This window comes from Oryctolagus cuniculus, chromosome 13 (genome assembly GCF_051225735.1).
Source record: "Oryctolagus cuniculus isolate XC-2025 breed Fujian yellow rabbit chromosome 13, ASM5122573v1, whole genome shotgun sequence".
Lineage (NCBI taxonomy): Eukaryota > Metazoa > Chordata > Mammalia > Lagomorpha > Leporidae > Oryctolagus > Oryctolagus cuniculus.
In genome coordinates, this window is record NC_142879.1 from 16497309 (window position 1) to 16520579 (window position 23271).

The following is a 23271-nucleotide window of genomic DNA, read 5'->3' on the forward strand; positions in this document are numbered from 1 at the left end:
TTCTCAGGGGCATCAGCAGGGAGCTGAGCGGGGAGTGGCGCCCCTGTGGGATGCCCGGGTCACACACAGCAGCTCCACCCACTGTGCCACAGCGCCAGTTGCACTATTTTTCCTTTTATAGATGAAATCACAGAGAAACTCTTTTCAAATAAATAAGTGAAGGGATGGAAGTATTCTAGCCACGGCAGTGTCAGTCACGTGTTCGAAATCCTTGCGAATCCCATATGAGCACTGGTTCAAAGCCTGGCTGCTCCACATCTGACTCAGCTCCCCACCACAGTGCCTGGAAAGTCAGTGGAAGATGGCCCAAGAACTCGAAACTCGAACCCCTGCCACCCACCACGAGAGCTCTGGCCCCCAGCTTCAGCCTGGCCCAGCCCCAGCCACTGTGGCCATGTGAGGAGTGAACCAGCAGGTGGAAAACCCATCTCCCTCTCTCCCTCTGTAACTCTGCCTTTCAAATAAACCTTTTTTTTTTTTTTTGGCCGGCGCCGTGGCTCACTAGGCTAATCCTCCGCCTTGCGGCGCCGGCACACCGGGTTCTAGTCCCGGTCGGGGTGCCGGATTCTGTCCCGGTTGCCCCTCTTCCAGTCCAGCTCTCTGCTGTGGCCCGGGAGTGCAGTGGAGGATGGCCCAAGTGCTTGGGCCCTGCACCCGCATGGGAGACCAGGAGGAGGCACCTGGCTCCTGGCTTCGGATCGGCGCAGCGCACCTGCTTGTGGTGGCCATTTGGGGGGTGAACCAGAGGAAGACCTTTCTGTCTCTAACTCTGCCTGTAAAAATAAAAATAAACCTTTTTTTCTTTTTAATCAAGTGAGGTCTCCCTTTCACTACCTCTAAATGAAAAAGCCAGAACCACCTCACAAAAGGAAGCCTCACTCCCCTCATTCACTTCTCACACCTGCATAGACAGGGGACTAGCCGCCCACCTCTGCAGCCCCAGAGGGCTGTGTGTGCATGTGTGTGTGCGCGCGCATGCGTGTATGTGTGTGCATGTGTGTGCGCGCGTGTGTGTATATCCATGCGTGTGCATGTGTGTGCGCCTGTGTGTGTACGTGTGTGCATGTGTGTGCACGTGTGTATACGTGTGTGCGTGTGTATCCATGCGTGTGCATGTGTGTGTGCGCGCGTGTGTGTGTATATCCGTGTGTGTGCATGTGTCTTTCCCCTGCAAGAGGGACTTGCAATCAGGGGACCCATGTGGGAAAAGGGCATGCACAGGACAGAGGGGACATCTAGACTGAAGCCCTGGAGCAGATGAGCCTCCCCCCCATCTCGCTCCTCCCATTCCCAGGCGCCCCCACCGCTCCCCTCCCGGCGCTGCTGCCAGACCCGCGATCCACCAGCAGTGCCCTACCTCAGCTTCCTCCGCCAGCGCCCAGATCCATGCCCATCCTTAGCAAGGAAGCAAAGGGACGCAGGGAAGCGGATCCGCTCCGGGGAAGCCAGCGGCGCTCAGCCGCAGACGCGGAGGTCTCGCGAGAAGAGCAGGCCTCCAGGAGACAGGACCGCTTACAGGTTCAAGGGATGGAATCCGGGCTGACGTGGACAGGGGCCGACCTAGGGGGAAACCTTTGACCTCCCTGAGCCTGGGTCTGCGCCTGCTCTGGGTAAGTCTCCCACGCTTGAAGAGTAGCGCAGGTGTGGCCGTTTGGTCTAGCAGTTCAGGTGCCTGCATTCCACAGCCGGGCAGCTCCGGGTCCGGCTCCGGGTCCAGCTTCCTGCTCACGCATACCCTGAGAGGCAGCAGTGGCAGCTCCTATCCACGTGGGAGACCTGGATGGAGACAGTGGCTGTGGCTTTACCCAAGCCCAGCCCAGGGCCAGGCCCAGCCACTTCAGGCAACTGCAGACTGAACCAGCAGATGGCCGGACTCCCTCCTCCCTCCTCCCTCCCCCTCCCTCACTCCCTCCCTTCTCCTTTCTCCCTCTCAAACCAAAAAAGTGGTAGAAAGGTTAAGAGAGACAATGTACGATTGCTAAGCCCAGCGCCCGACACAGGGCAAGCTGCACCACTGCCATCATAAGTAAGCTCCCAGCGTCCTCAGTCACGTGTCTACATCCCCCGCAAGTCAGGGAAGCCTGTTTTCCACCCTGCCGCTCCTCTTCCCCCAGCGTCTCCCCGTCTGGTTCCCGGTCCCAGCTCAGTCTTTCATAGCTCTATGTCTGCACACCTCTCTCTCTCACCTAGAATTCCTGCCCCACCACCCGCCTTTCACCCTCACAAGGCCCTCACTGGCTGTCCTGTCCCAAGACCCCTCTGCCGATCCTTCTTCTTCTTCCAGAAGGTTCCACATTGCTGTGCCCCAAAGCTCAGCCTTGTGGCCCCATCAGCACTCCCTTCAGGATCCGTCAAGGGGGTTACACGTGTACACACTGGCAACTTCCAGCTTGTGTCCCCAGACCTGGGACCTCCACCTGGACATCAGGGAGGCATCCCAGACTCAACACGGCTAAGAATGAACTCCTGCTGTCGCCCCAAATCTGTGCCCTCTGAGTAGACTTCCCCCCCCCCCAGCTGCTGCCAGAGCTCCAGGGTCGCTTCCCACCCAGGGGTGAATCCCTTCACCCCACCTTCGCAACAGACCCCGGAATCCGCCGCTGGAGCTGTCAGAAGCCATCATCTTCTCTTCTTGGATGACCTGATCTTCCTGCTCCTAACCTGTTCTCAACTCAGCAACCTGAGTGATCCTTTAACCTCCCAGTCAGCTCGTGTCCCTGTGGGAGAGTGAAACATCCCAGCCCCAAGCTGTGTCTGCGGCACACCTTGAGTTGGCTTTGCGAGAGCCTCAGAGCCCCGCGGACACAGGAAAGGCTCTTAAAGGCCGGTCCTCCCGTCAACAGGAATTTGCATCCATCTACATCAGCAAAGCAGCAGGATGCGGGATCCGATGGTCCCTTTGCCCAGCTGGGCTCCATCCACAGGAAGAGGAGACTGGGGGCTGACACCTGAGCCAGAGGACTAGAGGTGGCCTCTACCTGGGAGCCAGAATCTGCATCACAAGGCAGCCCTGGCTGGCTGTGCAGGTCCTCCCGTCCTCCCAGTGGGCTGAGGGGTTTCCGCAGCCTCCGAGGGGCTCAGGCTGCTGGGTGTGCGCGGTGCGGTAGTCTCCCCCTGCACACTGATGCCTCGGCGTGCCTTTTCTCCTGTTCTATCTCGGCCGGTTTATTCTGGGAACCTCAATGGCCACTGGGAAGTTGTCCTATACCCCTGTATCTTTCTCTGTTCAAAACCATGCAAGGGCTCCCTCCCCATTCCTCTCGTGGCTAACTCCTTTCTCTCTCTCCCTCTCCCTCTCCCTCTCCCTCTCCCTCTCCCTCTCCCTCTCCCTCTCCCTCTTTCTCCAGATTTCCCACTCACTCACTCTGCTCCATCCACACCAGCTTTCTTGCGGCGCCAACAGGCAACTTCCTATCCTACCATGGCTGTTTCCGGGCTTGGAGACCACCCTGGTTAACTCACTCAGCGACTTGGAATCTGAATCTTTGAATCTCGCCTTTTCCAGCAGATCTGCCCTGCCCGGAGCCAGGGCTCAGACAGACACCTGACATCAGAGCATCCCCACTGTGTGCGGTCTTCCCAGGACGCCTGGTGTCTCAGTCACCTCTACCTGGGCTCCCAAGGAAGGAGAATCAAGAATTCACTTTGCCAAGCATCTCCTCTGGTACTGTTTCAGGGCCCAGGAAAGGAGGCACCTCAGTTCTGTAAGGGTCAAATCATTGTCCCAGATCACAAGGCTGGGAACCGGATGAGCAATAAAACTGCCCACTCAGTGCCTGCCCAGCTGTGCCATGCCCAGTTCCTCGACCTGGTCCCTCCCACCCCCAGCAGGGAGAGCCCATGGCAGGTCTAGTCTGGGGGCAGAAGGGTGGAAGGCAGGTAGTTTTGCATTAAACTGCCAAGTCATTGCACTAAACTGGAAAAAAAAAAAAAAGCACCATCCTAATGGGTTTGATCTCCATCTACAGGTGTTGATTATAGAATAGTTCAGAACAAGGACATGTACTAAGTTAGCACCCTTCTCTGAGCCCCATGGGCTCCAGACCGTTTTGTTTTTTTGTTTGTTTGTTTGTTTGTTTGTTTGTTTTTTGACAGGCAGAGTGGACAGTGAGAGAGAGAGACAGAGAGAAAGGTCTTCCTTTGCCGTTGGTTCACCCTCCAATGGCCGCCGCGGCCGGTGCACCGCGCTGATCCGATGGCAGGAGCCAGGAGCCAGGTGCTTTTCCTGGTCTCCCATGGGGTGCAGGGCCCAAGCACCTGGGCCATCCTCCACTGCACTCCCTGGCCACAGCAGAGAGCTGGCCTGGAAGAGGGGCAACCGGGACAGAATCCGGCGCCCCGACCGGGACTAGAACCCGGTGTGCCGGCGCTGCAAGGCGGAGGATTAGCCTAGTGAGCCGCGGCGCCGGCCCAGACCGTTATTTTCAGCCCTTGTGTCCGGGGCCTGTCTCCCATCCCACCCCGCCTTGCCCCGTGCATCCTTCCCGGAGAGAAAACAGCCCATGGCATTCTTCCCGCACTCAGCATTCCTGGCCGGTGAGCACCCCTGTTTATGAGCTGGGAGAGGGTGCACAGTGGGTGTCGCCAGGGCACTGCAGTCATTCTGCCTGGGTCCACATTCCCACTCCGTCAGCAAGAGGGAACGATTTGGCCTCTCTGCAATTATTGAAAGTAAAAGCCGAAGAGCTGGAGGGCTGGAGTGAGAGCACTCAGCCGCTGGTGTTCTGACCACGGCTGCTACTGGGGCTCCCAGAGACACCCGCCTCCGGGGCTCCGTGCACGGAGGGATCAAGCCGCTTCCGTTCCACTACTCAGCACGCTCGGGAGAAAGCTTGGGTTCCCTGGCTCGACAGGACATTTCCACCTCGGGAAAAGGGCCTCAGGCTGTGGTTAACACTGAGGGGCTTTCCAAGGTGCCGCCTGGAGGAGCGTGGCTGTTCTGAACCTTATTGAAAAGGGATCACTTTTACAGTAAAAACAAAACAGCGATTCCAAACACAAATTATGTCAACTTCTGTCTGTCTATAAGCCAGATGCCCAACAGAGTTCTGTAAACTTTCTTTCTGATTCTAAGGAAACTGTAGCTTCCTGCCCTTCCCCTGTTAATCCAGTTGTAGTAATATCTCCTGGCTGTCTGTTCAACTAAGGATCAACATAGGAGGGCAGACATCCTAGAAGCCGAGCTGACATTCGGCATCAGCTCTCACTATCTGGTTCATTATTTTTGTTGTTGTTGTTCTTGTTAATTCTTTAAAAGAATCTTAACAATGCAAAACTTGAGAAAAAACCGCCAATTTTCTCTAAACACGGCAAACCCACTGCCGCACCATTTCTATTCAACTCCCAGGCAGCAGGAAGAAATATGCAAAGAATCTCCCCCATAGATCACCAGCCCGAAAGAGCACTCATGAGAGCATCAGACATCTCTAAAAGCAAGTTTTAAAGCACATATAAATTACTCCGCATCCAGGCAAGTTCTGAATTCCGGTCTCCCTTTTGGAATTCAAATTGCTACACACCAACTTCCGGCTCAGAGCGAGAGGGAGATTTTCCAAGGTGCTTTTCCTAGGTGTGGGGCGCCTGGCGCAGCAGAGCCCCAGGGAGTGGCTCAGCAAGGACGGCAAAGCTCAGGTTCAAGGGGGCGGGTGCCTCCCTCTCCTCCTACTGCTGAGAAGACACGGGGGTAGGATTTGATTTTAGGTTTGAAAAGTCAAAGAATGTAAACACCTGCCCGTCCAGCCAAAGGGAAGCTCAGATATAGGGTGGAGAAAAGAGGAGGAAGACTGTCATAAAAACAGTCCTATCTGATGGCTGGAAAGATGCTGTGCTGAACTCAATTAGCATTTAAATTGCCCCGCAGGACGCGGGGTGGGGGGGACACCTCGGGGAGCAAGCAGGTGGGGAAGCTGAGCAAGTTTGCACCTTCCTTCTCCTATTGTCTGAACGGAGCCAGATTTTCTCCCTCCCCGGCCGGCCACTTCGAAGGTGAACCAGGCACTGAGAAAGCCGATATTGTTTAGGAAAAGGCGAAAACACTGATTTTTTTTTAAATGACAAAGACTGTATAGAAAGCTGAGGGATGGAGGAGGGTGGAGGGCTGCGTGTCCCAGGCAGGTCCCCAACCTTGCACAAGGGCAGGTTTTCGCAGATGCAGATTTGCCAGATTTAGGGTTCCTTTTCCAATTCAGTGGGTTTGGGCTGGAGCCCCAGGAATCCGACACACAGGCCAGGTTAGGGATCTGACAGAGCTGCTGGGACAGGAAGGTAGAGCGAGACCCATGGTGAATCTCTCTCTCTCTCTCTCTCTCTCTCTCACACACACACACACACACACACACACACACACACACCGTGCCAGCCCCACTGTCAACCACAGGGGCAAAAGCCAGGGTACCTGCAAATGAGAAGGCTGCGTCCTCACACAGTAAACCAATCAAATAGTAATCAACTTCCTAGCTGCCTTCCCTTTTCCCGTTTCTAACAAAACCCTAACTTTATTATTTTAGAGCATGACCCTGCCTTCCAGTTCCGGTTTATAGAGATGGGGGTGCATTCAAATCTTAAAGAATCTCTGGCCGGCATAACCTTCCTGCTGATGGAGAAGGGCATGGTGTCAGGGCAGAGACAAAGAGCATGGACGTGGACGGGTCCCAGCCATCCCCCAGGACCCAACTCTACCAGCCTCTCCCACTTGGCTCCTTGTCTCTGTCTGAGCTGTCACACCCTGGTGCCCCGTTCAGAGCTCACACAGTCCCAGATGTGGGCAGAGTGCTTGGAGGGATGCAGGTGGGAGCGGTGGCCTTCACAGAGGATGTGGCTCCTGAGCTAACATCAAGGAGGAAAAGGGTCTCCCTAGGCCAAGAGGAAGAAGCAGTGTTCCAGGCCCGAGGCAGCAGGTGCGGCACCTGCTATGCGTTGAGAGGGAGCAGGCGCCCAAGGAGCAGCAGGGCCAGGAGCACAGAGGGAAGGGGTGTGGTTAGGAGAAGACTGCGGAGAGGATCGTATGCTGGGTGGGACACTGGGTTCCAGAAGGTGCAGAGGGCGCCGACCATGGTTTTCAGGCAGAGCAGTCACAGGATGCAACCTGTGTTGTATCATGGTGATGCCCGCACAGGGTGCAGAGGGGAGGGCCCGGAAGACAGAGGGCTTGGTCGATAGAAGCCCGCTGCAAATCTCCACGCTAGATCCTGGCCGAGCGAAAGTGGTCATGCTATGGTGATAGGAGGGACCGCCCTGGACAAGGCTCTGAGACTCAGGCCACAAGGCCATGGCTCTCGGGCAAGACATTGACTTCTTTAGACCCTCAGCCTATTTATTTCACGTGGGAGGAAATTCTGCCTCCCGGGTCACTGTGCGAATGAATGAGACCATGCCCACGTCTCTCTACCCGAGGTGGTAATGGCGATGATGATGATGATGAAGATGGTGGTGGTGGTGGTGGTGGGACAGCTGACATGTCACTGACTGTCTGGCTGCAGTCTGAAGGGAAGCAGAGAAAGAGAACTCTGTGGTTCCGAAGTGGATAGGCGAAGATGTACATTCCCCACCAGGCAAAGGCACCGAAAAAAGTCTCGGCATAGAAGCAAAGGAAGTGAGTTTGGTTTTGAACATCTTGTCCTTGGGATGCCTAAAAAGGATTTTTTAAAATTTCTTTAATATCTATTTACTTATATTCATTTACTTGAAAGGCAGAGCGACAGGGAAAGACGAAGATCTTCCATTCACTGGTTCACTTTCCAAATGCCTGCAACAGCCAGGACCGGGCCGGGCCGGGCCAGGCCAAAGCTAGGAGCCCGGAGCTCCATCCAGGTCTCCCACATGGATGGCAGGGCCCAAGCACTGGAACTGTCACCTGCTGCCTCCCAGGGCGCATCAGCAGGGAGCTGGATGGGAAGTGGAGAGGCTGGGATTTGAACCGGTGCCCCAAGGGAAAACTCAACCAACTGCACCACAGCACCCACCCCAGAGCTGGCTTTCTCAACAGTTAGTCCAAAATGCAGGTTGCGAGACGGGTCAGAGCCACAAGCACAAACTCATTCAGGATCACATCTGAAGCTTTGGGAATGGACTCCCAGGCAACGCGACCCCATAACGTATCCCGAGGGAAGGTCAGAGCAGCCTTGGGGGGCCCACATTAGCTCCCCAGCAGGGGACAACTGAGGTTGGCAGAACCCTCAGCGGCAGCTCACCCAGTGCAAGGTGCTGCTCTGAGCCCGTGAAGTGCACTAGGCCATTCAGTCGTGCATGGCCCAAGGAGGTAGGTGCAGGCATTACCCCTGCCTTACAAATACGGAAGCAGAATGGCCGAGATGCTAGCGGAGAAGACCTCGCCGGGGTGGTCCCGCTCCTGCTCCACTCCTGGCAGGGCCAGGAGTGTACCGACCGCCTCTCTCGCTGTCTGTGACAACAGCTCGGAGAGAAAGAGTTCAGGAGGAAGGATGTGACCCACAGTCCCGCCCAGCGGCTGGAGGGACGAGATCATGTCTGCTCTCCTGTGACTTAATGCGCGGCAGCCTTCGAGAGCACGGGGTAGACACGCAGACACAAACACCAGCTTCCCCACTACTAATTCTGTAACCCGGGGGTTCCTAAGGACAACCGTGGACCTCAGCTCTTTGCACCTATAAGACACCCTGGATGCACAACTCAAAGACGACGCTGAGCATCTAGTGTTACGGCTGATGCTGGACAAAGGCTCCCCCAGCCAAGCACGAAAAACAGGACCCTGCAGGGCACAGGCTACAAACTGTTATTCTAAGCAGAGAAGGAAAAAGCCACTTTTAAAACTCTAACTGGTCTTACCAGCAGCCAGGGAGAGCTAAACATGTCTGCTTTGAACTGCAAAGCAGCTCAGATGCGCCCCAGCAAAGTTGGTCACTGAAACCCCGTTCGCTGCACAGAGACACCAGGAAGGACAGGCTTCTGTGTGTAGCACCTTTTCTCTCTCTTCTTCCCCCACCCTGTAAAGCAGAAGCGAAGCAGCACCCTGCAAGCAAATTAGCATGCGGCAAGAACAGGCACCAAGATCCCCTCGGTGCTGTGTTTCCTGCTGCGGATGCCATGGCGCCGCTGTGCTCCAGGGAGTCGGCTCTCAGTCAGCAGGGTCAGGTGTGCTTACCACGAGAGGATGGGTCACGGCTTGACAGAGCAAACTTCACTCCCCTGCACTGGCCTGGGAAGACAACATCGCGAGGCCTGCGAGGCACAGCTGTGCCTGCCTGTGTCTCCTCCCAGCCCTGAGCACCCAGCCACAAGGGCTGCTCTGTTCTTAGCACACAGGCCCCTGCCCTTGCTGCTGAATGAGCTCCATGCTGCCAGTCTCAGGAGGGAGATAACCTTCCTGGAGCACCTGCCTCCCTGTGGTTCCCCTGGACACCCCCCCACTCTTTCCTCCCCCATATAAACGCAACATTAACATTCTCCGCTTTCTCTACAGTACGTAAAACTATGGGAAATTATCTAGCTCAATATATATTTTTTTTTTTGACAGGCAAAGTGGACAGTGAGAGAGACAGAGAAAGGTCTTCCTTTACCATTGGTTCACCCTCCAATGGCTGCCATGGCTGGCGCGCTGCGGCCAGCACACCGCGCTGATCCAAAGGCAGGAGCCAGGTGCTTCTCCTGGTCTCCCATGCAGGTGCAGGGCCCAAGTACTTGGGCCATCCTCCACTGCCTTCCCGGGCCACAGCAGAGAGCTGGCCTGGAAGAGGGGCAACCGGGACAGAATCCAGCGCCCCGACCGGGACTAGAACCTGGTGTGCCGGTGCCGCAAGGCAGAGGATTAGCCTGTTGAGCTGCGGCGCCGGCCTAGCTCAATTTTTTTTTTTTTTAACTGGTTTTTCTGCCCATCTCTGCTAACACCTGCAGGCTCTGAGAGGGCCTATAGGCCGTCTTTCTCATTCACCCTTATATTCCCAGCACCTGGCAGGAAGGAAAGAGCTCAATAAATATTTATTGAATCAATAAAGGAATACAGAGGAGCACGATCAAGTTGCAGAGGCGAGAGAAGTAAAATCTGAGTTGGAGGAGATGGTGACGGCTCGCTCTGGCCCAGCTGTGGGCAGGGAGAGGTGAGGGTGAGACAGGACGCTGGCAGAGGACCTGGTGCAGCCTGCACAGGGTGTGTGGCCGGCAGGCCCTGCAGTGTTTGACCGAGAGTGTCCCAGGCAGAGCTGTCTGTAGGACCAGCCCTGGAGCGGAACAGAATGGATTGGAGCGAAGCTAGAAAACCCATTTGTTACTCTCAACATTGACAAGGCTAAGAAATGTGACAAATATTGGACAGTATTTGGGGAAAGAGTTTTCAAACAGCTGAAAATGAAAATTTCTTAAAAAGTTAGATTGTGCATATTTAAAACAGAGTAATTCCTGCCTGAAGGTATCTAGACTAAGAGACTATTGCCTGGGGGCAGGCAGGTTAATGTCCTGGCCTGAAGCTCCAGTATCCCATATGGACTCTGGTTCAAGACCCTGCAGCTCCACTTCCCATCTAGCTCTCCGCTGTGACCTGGGAAAGCAGTAGAAGATGGCCCAAGTCCTTGGCACCCACATGGGAGACCCTGAAGAAGCTCCAGGCTCCTGGCTTCAGATCAGCACAGCTCTGGCCGTTGCAGCCAACTGGGGAGTGAACCAGCGGATAGAAGACCTCTCTCTGCCTCTCCTTCTCTCTCTGTGTAACTCTTTCGAATAAACAAATAAATCTTTAAAAAAAACTATTGCCTATATCCAACATATGAAAAATAATACAAGCATTGTTTATATTAGTGAAAAATTTTAAACCATCACATATCTGCTAAAGGACTAATTAATAAAATGTGCTATTATTTATACTATGAAATGCCAGACAGCAATTAAAAGCAATGAATATATATAATCTTCAAAGAAAGTCAGCAAATCCTACAGAAATAGGTATATGTGAAATAACTTGTGTATATATATATGTCAACCATTAAATAATGCTTTATTGATTATGGGTCTGAGTTAATGTATACAGAAGAACATATCAAACAGGCTTTAGGAGGTAAAGACAGATGGAGGGAAATGGAACAGGAATGGAATTATCAAATTCAAAGGGAATTTGACATTATCTTCAGTGTTTTATTTCATTTTAAAAAAATTAAAATAGGATTCTCTGTCTCTCTCACTGTCCACTCTGCCTGTCAAAAAAAAATTTAAAAAAAAAAAAAAAAAAAAAAACAGGGGCAGGATTTGGTGCAACAGTTAAGTGCCTGGGTCTAAGTCCCAGCTTCAGCTTCCTGCTAATTCACACCTTGGGAGGCAGCAGCACTGGCTCAGGGGACCCCGCCACCCCCAAAGGAGACCCGGTTGGAGTCCCAGGCTCCTGGCTTCGGCCAGGCCCAGCCCTGGCTGCTGTGGGCATCCGCAGAGTGAATCAGCATCTGAATGGGAGACCTGTCTCTCTGTATCTTTCACATAAAATAAACAAACTAATTAAAAAGAAAAAAACCTCAAGTGGGTACAAAAAAGCCATCCTAGGAAACAGGAGTAAAATGAGTGCTCCAATCAACCTTTTTTTAAAAAAAATCTTTCTTTTAAGGTTTTTTAAAAAAATTTATATATGTATGAAAGTATTTGAAAGGCACAGTGATAAAGAGAGGGAGAGAGATCTTGCATCCACTGGTTCATTCCCCCAAGGTCCACAATTGCCAGGAATGGGCCAGGCCAAAGCCGGGAGCCCAGAACGCATTCCAGGTCTTCCACATCGGTGGCAGGGGCCTGAGCGCTTGAGCCATCAGCTGCTGCCTCCCAGGGTGCAGCGGCAGGAAGCCGTGATGCGGAGCCCGAGCTGGCACTCAAATGCAAGCACTGCAGCATAGGATGTGGGCGTGCAAGTGGCAGCTCAACCTGCTGTGCGACAAGGCCTCCCCGCAGGACCAGGCTGCCATGCACACTTCCATAACGCGTGCGGTTTGCTCTCTGGTCACCAGTTAACCTGGCAAAGCATAACAGATGAACTGCACTCCGACCCAGCACACTCTTGAAGACTGCAAACAGAAACCTCTATTCTGAAAATCAAATTCCCTTTTCTTATATAAAGAGCACTAACTTGCAATTCCTCTAAGAATGCGCTTTGTCTTTATTAGCATGCACCCCTTCATGCATCTCATGGTATGTTTATGTTTACACAGTACTTGCTTATCCCTTCACCCTGTGTTTTGCAACTCCCGAAAAGTCAACAGTCTTAGTTCCTCTCTCAAGAGAGAAACCAAGAGATTGGCTGACAGGTCAGGCTGACTCGCAATGTTGGAACTCAGAACCCTGGAGCCCCGTATTCCAGGTTCCTAAAACCCCCAAACTCGTGCTAACCCAGCAGAACTGACTCTTGAGAGCCAAGGCCAGTTTCCAAAGCTTTTCTCCTTCAAAAGTAGGCAGCCTCAGAAACACTGTTGTAGTCTCTCATAGTTTAAGAATAGCTGAACTTGGGCAAGTCCATTTTCCAGCCCTTGCTTTTTAACAATTCTCAGAGCTAATGCAGCCCTGCTGGTCATTTTTTAAGAGTTCTCTGTACAGACCGGGTTAAACTCAGCTCGAACGGTACTGTTTAAACTCTTGGCTAGTTTGTGTGTTTGTCGGAGTTCCTGCTATCTTAGACAGCCCGGGCTCCTGACAGCCACAGGGCTGGCCTGCTGCTACTGACCTTATAAAGCCAACAGCCAGGGACTGTGTATATAAGGATTTAAGAGATTATTTTACCAGAATCAAGTTGCTGGGTAGCCAGCCGGTGTAAATGGGATTGCTTTCCATTAACAAACTGAAGGCTTGGTAAGCGCCTGAAATTAAAAGACAGCTTAAAATATAAGAGCTCAACATGCTAAGAAATACAGACCTGCTCACAAGATCAGACACCGTCAGTTAAAACAAAAACCAAAAACCCAACTGGGGTTTCTGATCACGTGAAGCTATAAAAATGCCTTTACAGTTTTTTTTTTTCACTATCACATATTTCTCATTCTGGTTTTCTAAATTACAGTAAAATAGAGCTAAACAATTTACCCTAAAGTGAATCGTAGCCAGTTCATAGCAAACAACAAATAGGAGCCCAAATTTAGCAATGACAAATCTCAGACACCACCCTTGGTGCTGAGCTGTAGCCTCTCATTTTAGTTCCCTTCCGAAGTATCTGTGGGCTCAGCGAAAGGTGAAGCAAAGGGGACCAGTAATAATCACCGCGTCCTTTCTTGAAGCAACAAAAAACGATCAAGTGAGTGCTCAAAAACAGGTTGCAAGAACCACGGTGTATCTTAAACGCGTATCTACCAGATCCAGCCTCGTGGTGCTCATTAAGGAAAATGCCACACATCTTCCTTTCCCCTCGCTAGAACATCTGTGCAAACGAGGGGCCACCACACACGGCAGCTACAGCACACACACATCCATCACTCAGTCTCCGGCGCACTCCAGCCAAGGTCGGCAGTGAGGACGCCGGAGATTTCCACTTGCAGAATGAATGGCCGTTTTGTGAGGATTATCTATCTATTCAGGCAGGAAGGGGGGTGGGGTGGGGCCGCGGACGAACTCAAGGAACAATTAGCTATTCAACTGGTCCCGAGCAGATTCCAAGTATGAAATCTTTGGTTTGTTTTTGTGTAGTTTTTGCCTTCCTTGCCCACCTCGGGACTCCAATCCACGAAAAGAAGTGCATCGTGGGAGATTTTCCCAGAGACCTTCTGCAGACGTCAGCTCCGGGGTTATCCCGGTTGTTTTCCACAGCTATCTATTTGCATTTGAACGTCCTTTTTTTGTTTTCTGTTCCCGAGAGGCTCAACCAGTTTAAAGAGCAGGTAAGGTGGTTCGGACATTCCAGGGACCCCAGAAGCCCCGAGGGGGAAACAGTGCTGCTGTTTTCGCTAAAATCTGCCACTCACTGCACCAGTCAGCCCAACGAAGCCTGAGCTGGGACCACCTTGTTAAAAACTTAGCTCAGATAGCTCCTGGTTCCCGCGCCGAGAGGGAAGCGCCATGGGGGAGGGGGAGGTTCCGCCTCCTGAATAAATACCACGGAAAGGGCCACAGGGCCACAGGCACTCGCGGGCCACGGTGGGGACAAGTGGCTTTCAGAGGGAGAGCTGGGGAGGACAGGTAAAGATCCAGTCCTCCCCGGGTGCTGCTGGCGTCTGATTCTTGTCACCCCCCACCCCACCCAAGGACAGCGTGAGGTACGGGCCAGCTTCCCACGCCCTTGATACCCAAGGGCCCGGACATGGACAGATGAAGACGCCCGGACTGGAGGTGGAAGGGACCGGAAGCTTCATTTATTCTGGATCCACAGTTACCCAGCTGGTTTTTGGGACCGGCCCCCCTCGCGGGGCTCTGGGGCTTTTGGCTGTCCTAGCTGGTGAGCGGGCATGCACAGTGAGATTACCTGGAACGCTGGGGCTTGGCAGGTCGGCCTCCAGTGAAGATGTAGCTGCAGAAATTGCAAACTGACCAACTGACCTGGCCGTAGCCCAAAACAGCTCTGCGTGCAAAGTCACTGATTCAAGCCCTGAGCCCCTTCAGGGGCACGTCTTCTCCCAACTTGCGCAATCCCAGCTCCAGTTGTTCCTAGAAACACTGGGGCCTCCAGACCGCTGATCCCCTCTGCCTTTCCCGCCTTCTTCCTTAGTTTAGATCCCACGGTCTTTACCCTATCCTTCGGGCCAATTCCTTTGGCTCCCTTCCCCTCTGTATTTTCCGTGAATCCACCTAGGAAAATGCCAGTCCCGGATGAACCCAGCTGTTTCCCCTCCCCTTGCAAGGGAACTTGGCTGCACCAGAGCAAAAGGGCAGAGGTTCAAGGCCAGCAACCTCAGGAGGGCCCTCCTGGCTAACAGCTGTGTTCTGGTGCGCTTGTCAGCTCGGAGCAACTCTGAAACTTCTCCACCATCCCTAAACTTCCGAGGCACCTGTCTCTCCCTTGGTCTTCCACGGCGGACCTCAGGATTCTCCAAATCAGCCTCCCTGGACAGCCCGGCTTCCCTCGCCGTTCGAGGTACGCGGGACCCTTCGACAGGCGGACCCCTCCTCTTGTATCTCTCATTCTCTTTCCTCGCCGTCACACACAACGTCCACTGCTTTCTCACCTCGCACATCAACTCCGTCAGAAGAGCCCACTGCTGCTGCCTTCAAGATGTATCCCATCACCGCCAGTACCACCGCCTCATCCGAGACACAGTTATCTCCCATCTGGACGAGGAGTGGTCTCTCCGTCCCCACCGCCCAGGGAAGCCTCCTGTGCTACTGCACCTGAGGGACCCAGGTTTTCATCAGCTCACACTGCAGCAGCTGCCTGTGGCCAGAGGCTGCCGCCTGGAAGCACAGCTGTGTGTGGTGTTACTCATTCCCTCCCTCCCCACGCACCTACGCCCATGCTCCTTTAAAGTCGGATATCGCTCCCCGAGCATCAGTCCCTACGGAAGCCTACGCAAGCCCTCGTCTGTATTCACAAGCCTTGTAGGATCCGGCCACCCCACCACGTCTCTGACCTTACTGCTATTCATCCTCCAGCCACAGTACTGCCCCGCTTAGTGGGACACACCAGGCACGCTGCTGCCTCAGGGCCTTGGTTCACACTGTCCTCTCTGCCCCCCAATATCCACAGGACAAGCTCAGAGCCCCCTACTTCCTGCAGGTCTCGCTCTCATGTCCCTCTGATGGGAGAGGCGCCCTAACCTACCTGATGGCAAAGTCCTATCCAAAAGGAGCACCTGCCCACGGGCTCTTCCTCTGTGGTCCTTATCTCCCTCTGACATATCACAGCTTTGCTGACTTCCTGTCTGTCTCCCCCAACAGGAGGAGGGTCTCTGTTTAGTTTCCAGCAGTAGCCCTAGTACCTGAACCAGTGCCTGGCCCTGAACAGGTGCACCCCCATGCACGCACACCCGCCCAGCTGCACCTGAGAAGTATTTGAATAAGGATGGCTCCCTGGTGCTAAGACTACTTATAAGTTTCAGCCGTTTGACCTAGAATCCAGCATCTCCTGACAGCATTAATTTAATATAACTAACAGAGTGAAACCTACACCCATTTCATCTTTTATTCCTCCCCTAAATAGCCTGAGTCTTTCTTATCAAATTGCCATTCGATGTTCAAAATGCTATGCTAAATAGAATAAGTTGCTAAAGAATGCTATTATTCACGCTAGAACTCTGCCGGTCAGCAAATAAAGTAATGGTCAGTAAACTCAAGACCAGTTCCGCAGAATGGACCAACTTCCTCTTAACCTGCTGGACAGGAGGAAATGCTATTTTTTTTTAATGTTTAACACATTATTGAAGAGCTGGGATGGCCTAAGTCAATGCAAGCCACAAGTAGTCAAAATGGTGTTTGCCATTAATCCTAATTACATATGCGATGAAATCTGCTGGTGAACTACCAACGTGAGTTTGCGTTTCACATCCTGCGCGTAGCCTCACAGAAGCACCGAGAAGCAAGGAAGTTACATCTTTGGCTACAAAAATGAAGATATCGGCCGGAGTCATCCACAGCCAGAAGCTGAAGTTCAGGGTTGTTGGGACTCCTGTTTCCAAGCCCTTGCTTGTCCCAGAGGGAGAACCCCAGCAAGCCAAGGGCAGCAAGGCCCACGCGGGTCCGTTGAGCAAGGCCCCGGGCACCTCCCTGGCAGAGGTGTGCCTTCCCCGGAACCCGCTATGCCCTGCCAGCTGATCGGTGATGAGAGAGAGAATTTCCACATGAGGCCTGCCTGTGACTCTGCCGCTGTTCATTTCTGAATTGCAAATTTTCAAAATTACTTCTCTCAAAATACCCAGACACCTGGCCACAGACTGCCAACCTACTGCTAAAAACAGGTACCTTGATCTGCTCGCCCTGTGCCTGCAACCCTCCAGCTGCGTCTGACCGCAGCCACTGATATCTTTGCCAAAAGAAACAGGAGGGAGCTCTGGGAACTGATTACAAAATTGGGAGCGGTCCAGACTTTCCCAGAGTGATGCCTCTGATGTCGGGAATGTCTTGTGGCCGGGGCATTTCTCTCCACGAGTCAGTGCTACGCAATGAAATCAATTAGAAGAGAATTAGTGGGCACAGGCCTCTTCTCCGTTTGCCTAATATGGGAATAATAATTAATTGTCCAAAAATGTGAGCCCTGGCTCGTGGCTGATGATTCACCTTTCAACTTCAGCAAAGCAAACAGCCAAACCTTTTATAAAGCAGTTTAACGATGTGTATTAGTCACAAAAATGTCGATTTCCTTTGAGACAGTAATCCTATTGCTGGAACCTGAGCCCAAGAAATGATCCGAAAGAAAAAACGTCAGTTCAAAATCTGAAACAACCTAAATCGCAATGACGGGGCGATGTCAATCGTGGCCCATCTTCCTAATGAGATGCTTAGTTCTCTGAGTTATGAAGACTAACGCAATAGAGAAAAAGGCTGAAGCCAATGTGAAATTAAACAGAAGGTGGATTACATGTGCCTTGTGATGGCATGCATGCTCCACGTATTTGTAGGTCAGAGAAATGAAATGGCAGGGTTATGGGTGGTCCCTGCCCACCCAACTCTCCATGATGCTGACCTACTACTTTAGTCATTTGTAAAAGGGAAAAGGCTATGTATAATGCTCCTTCTTTGATAAATCAGCACCTTAGCAATTCTTAAAATGTCAAGAGCTCATTCCAAATATCCGTCCTTTAAAACCTAGGGGCCAGGGGCCTTGTGGTACCGTGAGTTCATCTGCCCTTTGGGATGCCTGTTTCCCACATCAGAGCACCTGGGTTCTTGTTCCGGTTTTGCTCTCAATTGCAGCTTCCTGCTGATGTGTGCACCCCAGGATGCGCAGTGACAGCTCAGGGAGTTGGGTCCCTGCCATCCAGACAGGAGACTCGGACTGGGTTCCTGTGTCCCAGCTGGGCTAGCCCACGCGAGGCCACCGCGGAGTCTGGGGAGTGAACCAACGTGTGGGATTTCTTTCTCTGTCTAGCCGTCCAACTCTCTGCTTCTCAAATACATAACATTTTAAAATAAAATAAAGGTAAAGATACATGTGCCCTTCAGAAACAAGCAGATTGTGTCTGCTGATGCACCCGGGAAGGCAGTGGAGGATGGCCCGAGTCCTTGGGGCCTTGCACCCACGTGAGAAGCTTCCGGCTCCTGGCTTTGGCCTGGCCCAGCCCTAGCCATTGCAGCCATTTGGGGAGTAAACCAGTGGATGGAAGATCTCTCTCTCTCTCTGTAACTCTACCTAACAAATAAATAAATAAACCTTTTAAAAAAAAATATTCAGTACGCCTGGGACACAGCTCTTTGCTGGACGCACAGACAGGGCTCCGTGAAGGAGGAGGAGATGGGGCTGCCCCTCTTTCTTCTGGTCTGTGACCAAAGGCAGTTAGGCGTCCCCCAGGGGACGCGCCTGACCACACAAGCCCTGCATTCACCCAGAGACTGGTCCTTCATGTTCATGCGTGAAAGCAGTAAGAGTCTGTGGTGTCATACAGAGCATCCAAGAAAAGAAAAGCAGCGCTCACTACCACAGGTTGCGTGTCTCAGGATCAACACGTTCACGGGAATTCAGGAATCCGTCTAGAGAAATTGAGATGTGGCTAAGCCAATGCTCAGCAGGCTCAAACCCAGTCCTTTCTGCATGTCAGTCAATCATAAAAATAAAAACAGCCCTGATTCTCACGACTGATACATCTGAAACACACCATTTCAAAGGGATGCTTGGGCCAATAATTCCTCAACGGGAAAAATTCTAATCTTACAGGATCTTCTTTTTTTTTCATCTACCAAGCTCTTTCTAAGCCATCACACCTATGTTGCTCAAAAATTGTTGAGACCTTGGGTCAAGGAGACTCTCAGGTTCGCTTTCAACAGAAAGTGTGCGTCTGCACACTGAAATGGCCACTTAAGCAAGAATGTGGAAATGATTTATCTCACGAGCTCCAAGTTAGATCTTCAGTCCAGCGGTGTCGCGACTGCACCATCAGTCAGCCAGGAGCAGTTAGATGCTTCTAAGCAAAGAAAAGCACCCTCAGGGCCCAAAGAGTTGAGTCTCTAACACACCCAAATTACCTTAATAAAAAGTTAAAGTACCCACATCCCAAAGGATACAAAAAAAATCACTGACAGCAATAATGCGCAAGCGTGAAGGAAGGTAGAGCATAAAAGAGATCTATTTACCCCACCTAAAGCTTGTCTTCAGGGCTGATCTGCACAGCAGATTAGCATATTCAGAAAGAGAAAAGCACGCTAGACCCGCAATCAGAGATGCGAACTTTGGTGAGGAACAGAGGTTGTTTGTTCTTTATTGTGTCCTTGTGATGTTGCCAGGACCTAGCAGGTGCTCAATAACATGAGCCAATAAAGGAACAGAACTCATCAACATAAAAACACCCTTTGTATTACAAAATTATAAAGCCATACGCGCTGGCCTCACTTAACAACTCAGGAACGAGGCTACCCTGGAAGTGAACACATTTGCTACAAACAACACGAGAGGACTGCAGAGAGTTCTGGAAGAACATTATGGAAGAAATGAATATTGCCAAAGAAAGTATGCAGGGCCCTTGCCACCCAAGTGAGAGACCCGAGGGGTCCCGGGCTCCTGGCTTCAGCCATTTGGGGAGTGAACCTACAGATGATGATCTCTGCCACTCCCTGTCACTCTTTCACATAAATATTTTTAAAAGATTAAAGGGGCCAGCGTTGTGACACAGCAGGTAAGACAGCCTCGTGCAGGGCCAGCATGCCTTATGGGCGCCAGTTCGTGTCCTGGCTGCTCCACTTCATATCCAGCTCCCTGCTGTGGCCTGGGAAAAGCAATAGAGGATGGCCCGAGTCCTTGGGTCCCTGCTACCCTTGTGGGAGACCTGGAAGAAGCTCCTGGCTTCAGCTTGGCCCAGCCGTGGCTGTTGGGAGTGAACCAGTGGATGGAAGCCTCTCTCTCTCCCTCTCCCTCTCCCTCTCCCTCTCCCTCTCCCTCTCCCTCTCCCTCTCCCTCTCCCTCTCACTGTAACTCTGACTTTCAAGTAAATAAACCTTAAAAAGAAATTTTTAACAACCACTAGGCAAGAGTTTGGCCTAGTGGCTGATGCTGGCTAAGACACCTGAGTCCCACATCGGAGTATCTGGGTCGATCCACAGCTCTAGCTCCCACTCCTCCCTCCTGCTAACGCAGATCCTGGAAGGCAACCAGTGATCTCAAGCAGTTGGATGCCCGCCACCCACGTGGGAGACATGGACTGTGCTCCCAGACCCTAGCTTCAGCAGGCCCAGCCTTGGTCACTTGCAGGCTCTTGGAGGATAAACAGATGGGAGCACGCTCTCTGTCTCTAAATTAATTTTTTAAATGGCTTCAATATTCACAGAACCAACGGTGCCATCCTAAAAGGCTGTCTCTGAAGGCCTAGTCACACTGGTCCTGGTCACGCGGACCGCTAGGTTTCAAGCAATCCGCCTAACCTCGTCCCCCTAAGTCACCATCCCGCCTAAAGGCACTAACCGGGCTCATAGGCTGCTTCTAGGAGCGCGGGGCAATGAGCCACAGTCCAAGAGGCAGGCGTCTTAACCCTTCCTGGAGCAGCGAGCTAAGGGGCGCCCCGCCCCCATCCTGCCTGGCTCAGTATCCTCTGCCCTTCCTTTGTAGCACTTAACACAGTCCAGGTATCTTGTTGGTTTGCTATTTTCTGTCTGCCAACTCTCTCCAGAACGTTACTTCCTTTCCATTCAAGCAAGAACCTTGGCTGTCTTAGTTTAGCACCGACACAGTGCGTGGTGTGTGGTTTTCAAAAGATTTATTTTATTTATTTGAAAGACAGAGTTAGAGAGAGAGAGAGAGAAAGTTTTCCATCCTCTGGTTAACTCCCCAAATGGCCACAACAGCCAGAGCTGGGCTGATCCGAAGCCAGGAGCCAGGAGCTTCTTCCAGGTCTCCCATGCGGGTGCAGGGACCCAAGGACTTGGGCCATCTTCTACTGCTTTCCCAGGCCACAGCAGAGAGCTGGATGGGAAGTGGAGCAGCTCAGACCAGAACCGGCGCCCATATGGGATGCCGGTATCGCAGGCCAGGGCTTTAACCCGCTGCGCCACAGCACCGGCCCCCAAAATCTTTTAAATGAACAGATGAGTCAATGAGTAAATAAATGAACACCAGATCCAAGGCTGATGTAAAAATACCCTCAGGGCCCCTGCACCCACGTGGAGACCTGGAAGAAGCTCCGGGCTTCAGATTAGCCGAGTTCCAGCCATTAAGGCCATTTGGGGAGTGAACCAGCAGATGGAAGATCTCCCTTTCTCTCTCTCTCTTCCCTTCTCTGTGTAACTCTTTCAAATAAATCCTTAAAAATTTTTTTTGTTCTTTTTTTTAAATTAAGGTCTTAAAACCCACAAGATTCCAGGACAGCAGTATCTGTAAGTCCATTCCACTTAACAAATAACTGTAAGTTTCCTGGGCTTCTCAATTACCATTTGTATGGTAAAAATGCACTAATTCCACGGTGAACTTGCAGAAATCCAAACACATTCCAGTTTCTTCATTTTGTCTTAACCTAGCACCTCTGAAGTGCCCTACTTTGTGTTGTATCTGCACTCCCAGGAAAATATTTTACTTAACAGGGCCATCTTTCATCAGCAGTAAGTGTGAAACTGGATCTAGATCTAACTTTACTGCCAGTTCAATTCAAGTTTAACCAATGCAATAAATTTGCTTTACATCACCTGAATTATTACGTGGCTCTACAGCGCAGGTTCCTTTTTTATTTTTAAGCTTTACTTAATTATTACCTGAAACGTGGAGTGAGAGAGAGGTGGGGGGGAGAAACAGAGAGACCTCCCATCCTCTGCTTTACCCCCCTCCCCGCCCAGTGCCTGCAGCAGCCAAGACTGGACCAGGCCAAAGCCAGGGGCCCAGATGGCAGTGACACCTAGACCAGGGTCAGCTGCTGTCCCACGTGCATTAGCAGGAAGCTGGATCTGCAGCAGAGTGGCTGGGGCTCAAATCTGCTCTCCAGTATGGGATGTGGGGTCCAAAGCTGTGGCCCAGCCAGCACCACCCACCCCTCCAGGCAGGTCCTTGAGTGCATCACGGAAGTGGTGTGAACCTACTTTCACTAATCTTGGGGCAAACAACGACATTGATTATTAACCCACATAATTCATTAAAAAATGGGACCCCAGCAACCCAGATGAACACACAGCCTTGGCACAGATATTTCATGGTATTGTCATGGTAACTCACAAGCCAACTACACGTGGAGGAAGGTATAAAGGCTATTCAACCACAGCTGTCTACTTGCTTTCTCCACTCTCTCCCTACGCTAGGACGGAAATAACAAATGAGATTTTTGCCTGTTGTATATTGTCTGAAGACAGGAAATCATCAGACCCACACACAACAAGAAGACAAAGAAATGGGAATGCTAATTGCCTGGCCCGATCAGTTTGCATTGTATACATGTGCTGAAATATTTTATCCCGTAAAAACATTCAAGTGTTTAAAAAAAAAAGAGAGAGATTTGACCACATCAGTGATCAGTCCCAAAGCTCAGTGGGTTTTGTCTTTGTACAAACATTGTAGCAACATTAACGGTCGGTATGAACGGAATCACTCACATGAGCCTCCCTGCACTAAATCGAACACTGCACTTCCAGCTGTACGCGCACATAATTTTAAACGGCAATGGAGAGGAGGCTGAACTCACTGCACTCGCGGAGAAGTACTGCTTCTCTACACTGGGGATCTAAAGTTTACTGACTTATTTGCCGCATCTCTTGGCATGAACCCATTTTTTTTTTAAAAGATTTTATTTATTTATTTGAGAGGTAAGAGTTACAGGCAGAGGGAGAGACAAAGAAACAGGTGTTCCTTCCATTGGTTCACTCCCCAGATGGCCGCAATGGCCAGAGCTACACCGATCCAAAGCCAGGAGCCAGGAGCTTCTTCCGGGTCTCCCATGTGGGTGCAGGGGCCCAAGGACTTGGGCCACCTTCTACTGCTTTCCCAGGCCACAGCAGAGAGCTGGATGGGAAGAGGAGTAGCCAGGACTAGAACCGGTGCCCATATGGGATGGCGGCACCGCAGACGGAGGATTAACATACTGCGCCACTGTGCCAGCCCCAGGCATGAACCCATTTCACAGACTAAAGGGAACCACAGAGCATTAAACACGGGGCCCTTTGGGGGAGGGTGGGTCCAGATCCGAATCCCTCACCGAGGTCCCACCACTCCGGCACAAAGAACGTGACACTGCCTGTCCCCCACAGCACCCTCGCACACACCCACTCTCTTCACCGAGGTTTTAGATTTTTCTATTCCCT

At 51.8% G+C, this 23271-nt stretch overlaps 1 protein-coding gene and 1 long non-coding RNA gene across 12 annotated transcripts in view; one reads left to right on the plus strand and one right to left on the minus strand.

Moving 5' to 3' along the window:
• LOC149122491 (uncharacterized) overlaps positions 1-19636 on the minus strand; it is a 52084-nt gene extending 32448 nt beyond the window's left edge. For 3 of the 11 annotated variants that reach the window (XR_016219524.1, XR_016219522.1, XR_016219520.1), the window contains exon 1: positions 15084-19636. Coding sequence is in view for 3 of the 11 variants with exons in the window: in XM_089312064.1 (XP_089168190.1) it covers positions 14384-14479; positions 15084-15186 (199 nt within the window). In the remaining 8 variants the exon portion in view is untranslated. Of the gene's footprint in view, positions 1-14383 lie in introns of all 11 variants that reach the window. The other 8 variants (XR_016219519.1, XM_089312065.1, XR_016219518.1 and 5 more) reach the window with 6 other exon arrangements.
• On the plus strand, positions 13575-14917 carry LOC149122492 (uncharacterized). The gene is made up of 2 exons (XR_016219526.1): positions 13575-13802; positions 14167-14917. It is a non-coding gene; the product is annotated as an uncharacterized LOC149122492 (long non-coding RNA).
• Positions 19637-23271: the final 3635 nt, after the last annotated feature.